The sequence below is a fragment of the Bison bison genome, unplaced genomic scaffold (assembly GCF_000754665.1).
Source record: "Bison bison bison isolate TAMUID 2011002044 unplaced genomic scaffold, Bison_UMD1.0 scf7180017864281, whole genome shotgun sequence".
Classification (NCBI taxonomy): domain Eukaryota; kingdom Metazoa; phylum Chordata; class Mammalia; order Artiodactyla; family Bovidae; genus Bison; species Bison bison.
In genome coordinates, this window is record NW_011494853.1 from 352,843 (window position 1) to 354,889 (window position 2,047).

Below are 2,047 nucleotides of genomic sequence, written 5' to 3' on the forward strand. Positions count from 1 at the left end.
AAAAGTAACCCAAGGACAAAGTGAGACTGGGGCCAGATGGTGGTTCATGGAAGAAAGGCATATATGAGCTTGAGCCAACCCGTCAAGGCAGCAGCACCATCTCTCATCAGTGTGATCATAACCTTTGGAACGAGGGTGTGAGTGATTGCAAAGCCCCATCGCCCTTATCCTCCCCACATCATAGTAGCACTGAATCAGACTCCTCTAGCCTGGCTTTCCCCCCTCCCGCCCTCCTCCCTCCCTCTCTCTCTCTCTCTTCCTTGCTCTCCCTCATCTCATTGTTTCAGAGTAGGCCAAATTCGAAGTCCTTTCCAGGGAGTGGCCCTGTTCATCTTACACCCCAGCCAAAGTGGAACAGAGAAGGAGAGAGACACATTCAACAACCAAAGGGCTCGGTGGAAAGAGCAGAGAACCATCAACAGTGAGTGGCTTGGATTGTCTAAAACCCTAAATAGACAGAGGGAGGGGGTGTGTGTGTGTGTGTGTTAAAGGGCTGGAAGCAGGCAATGGAGAATGTCACTGATTTAGACATCCCAATTATCCATGGAATTCAAATGAGGAGAAACTTAGATGAGCAGATATTATTTTTTTTTAAAAGTAACAGATATAAAAACAAAAGTTTAGATACTAGGGTTTAAAGAGGCCATGGGGTGGATGGGGATTCCATCAGTATAAAATTTCCTGAATTGCTGGGAAAGAAGGGGTGAGAATAATGGCAAATGATCACAGAAGAGAGTTTGAAGAAGTGTTGGAAGAAAAGAGAGGAAGGGTCTGAGACTTATGGGGGACCAGGAAAGACCTTGGAAAGCAAGGCATCCTATAGATATGCTTGCCTGGAGTGGAAGTGCTGATCACAGTCTCCACTCTCCCCACTCACCTGTCAGACATGGCGTTCTTCGGACCCAAAGTGCTCCTGCTTCTCACCGCCCTCATCATGTCCTCTGGTGAGTCCCTACCTTTTTTTCTTTTCTCCCTAAAATGTCAGCTCTTCTAGGTGGGTGGAGGTGTATGTTAGAGGGAGGATGGAAGGAGGCTGAAGGGGAATGGGAGGAGAGATGCTTGCTATTTAATTCTAGAATTTCTCATTAAAGAGAAGTAAAAGAACACGGGGAGTTCCTTGGCAGTCCCCTGGTTAGGACTCTGCACTCTCATTGCCAAGGGCCTAGGTTCAATTCCTGGCTGGGGAACTAAGGTTTTGTAAGCCTTGCAGCATGACCAAAAAATGAGAGAGAGAAAAGAAAAGACTTTGCGATTAGAGGGATGTGATTGGAGATGACCTCAGATCTGGGGGAAGGCAGGCAGCCTGAGAGTTATGAAATTAAAGCAAAACTAAGATACACACAAATGCATATTAACCAAGAGGGCCACTCTCATAAATGTACAAACAGGGAAACAAATACCAAAGGAGGAAATTCCATGGTGGCCCAGTGGTTGGGACACAGTGCTTTCACTGCCATGGCCCAGGTTCAAGCCCTGGTCAGGAAACTAAGATCCCAGCAACTCCCCGCACCCCCGCCCCCGCCACCGAAAAAAGAAAGCAAAAGGAGAAGCTGATGTATACAATTGTGTACACAGACATAAGGACCTCCTCACAAGAAACTCAAGTTTAAACCATGAAGAAGGGGTTTCCCTGGTGGCTCAGTGGTAAAGAATCTGCCTGCCCTGAAATGCAGGAGCCATGAGATAAAAGTTCAATCCCTGGGTCTGGAAGATCCCCTGGAGGAGGGCATGGCAATCCACTCCAGTATTCTTGCCTGGAGAATCCCATGGACAGAGGAGCCTTACGGGCTACAGTCCATAGGGTCACTAAGAGTCAGACTGAGTGACTGAGCACACACCACATCTTAAAACTGTGAAGGAAAACAGTGGGGATATATTAACCTAACAAACACAAGCACCAGACTCACACAAGCAGATTCACGCGCACACAGAAAATGTTGCCGCCTCTATAGGCAAAAGGAAAATGATCTTCATAGATTGTACAGAATTGAACTAGACGACTGGCCACTCTGTGAACCTTGGACTTTCCAGAAAAAAAAAAAAAACT

At 46.8% G+C, this 2,047-nt stretch overlaps 1 protein-coding gene across 2 annotated transcripts in view; it reads left to right on the forward strand.

Annotated features, from left to right (window-relative positions):
- Positions 1-295: 295 nt before the first annotated feature.
- Positions 296-2,047, forward strand: part of MFAP5 (microfibrillar associated protein 5) — a 12,007-nt gene continuing 10,255 nt past the window's right edge. For both annotated transcript variants that reach the window (XM_010849349.1, XM_010849350.1), the window contains exons 1-2: positions 296-421; positions 885-944. In XM_010849349.1, the coding sequence (XP_010847651.1) occupies positions 887-944 (58 nt within the window). In that variant the 5' untranslated portion in view covers positions 296-421; positions 885-886. The remainder of the gene's footprint in view (positions 422-884; positions 945-2,047) is intronic.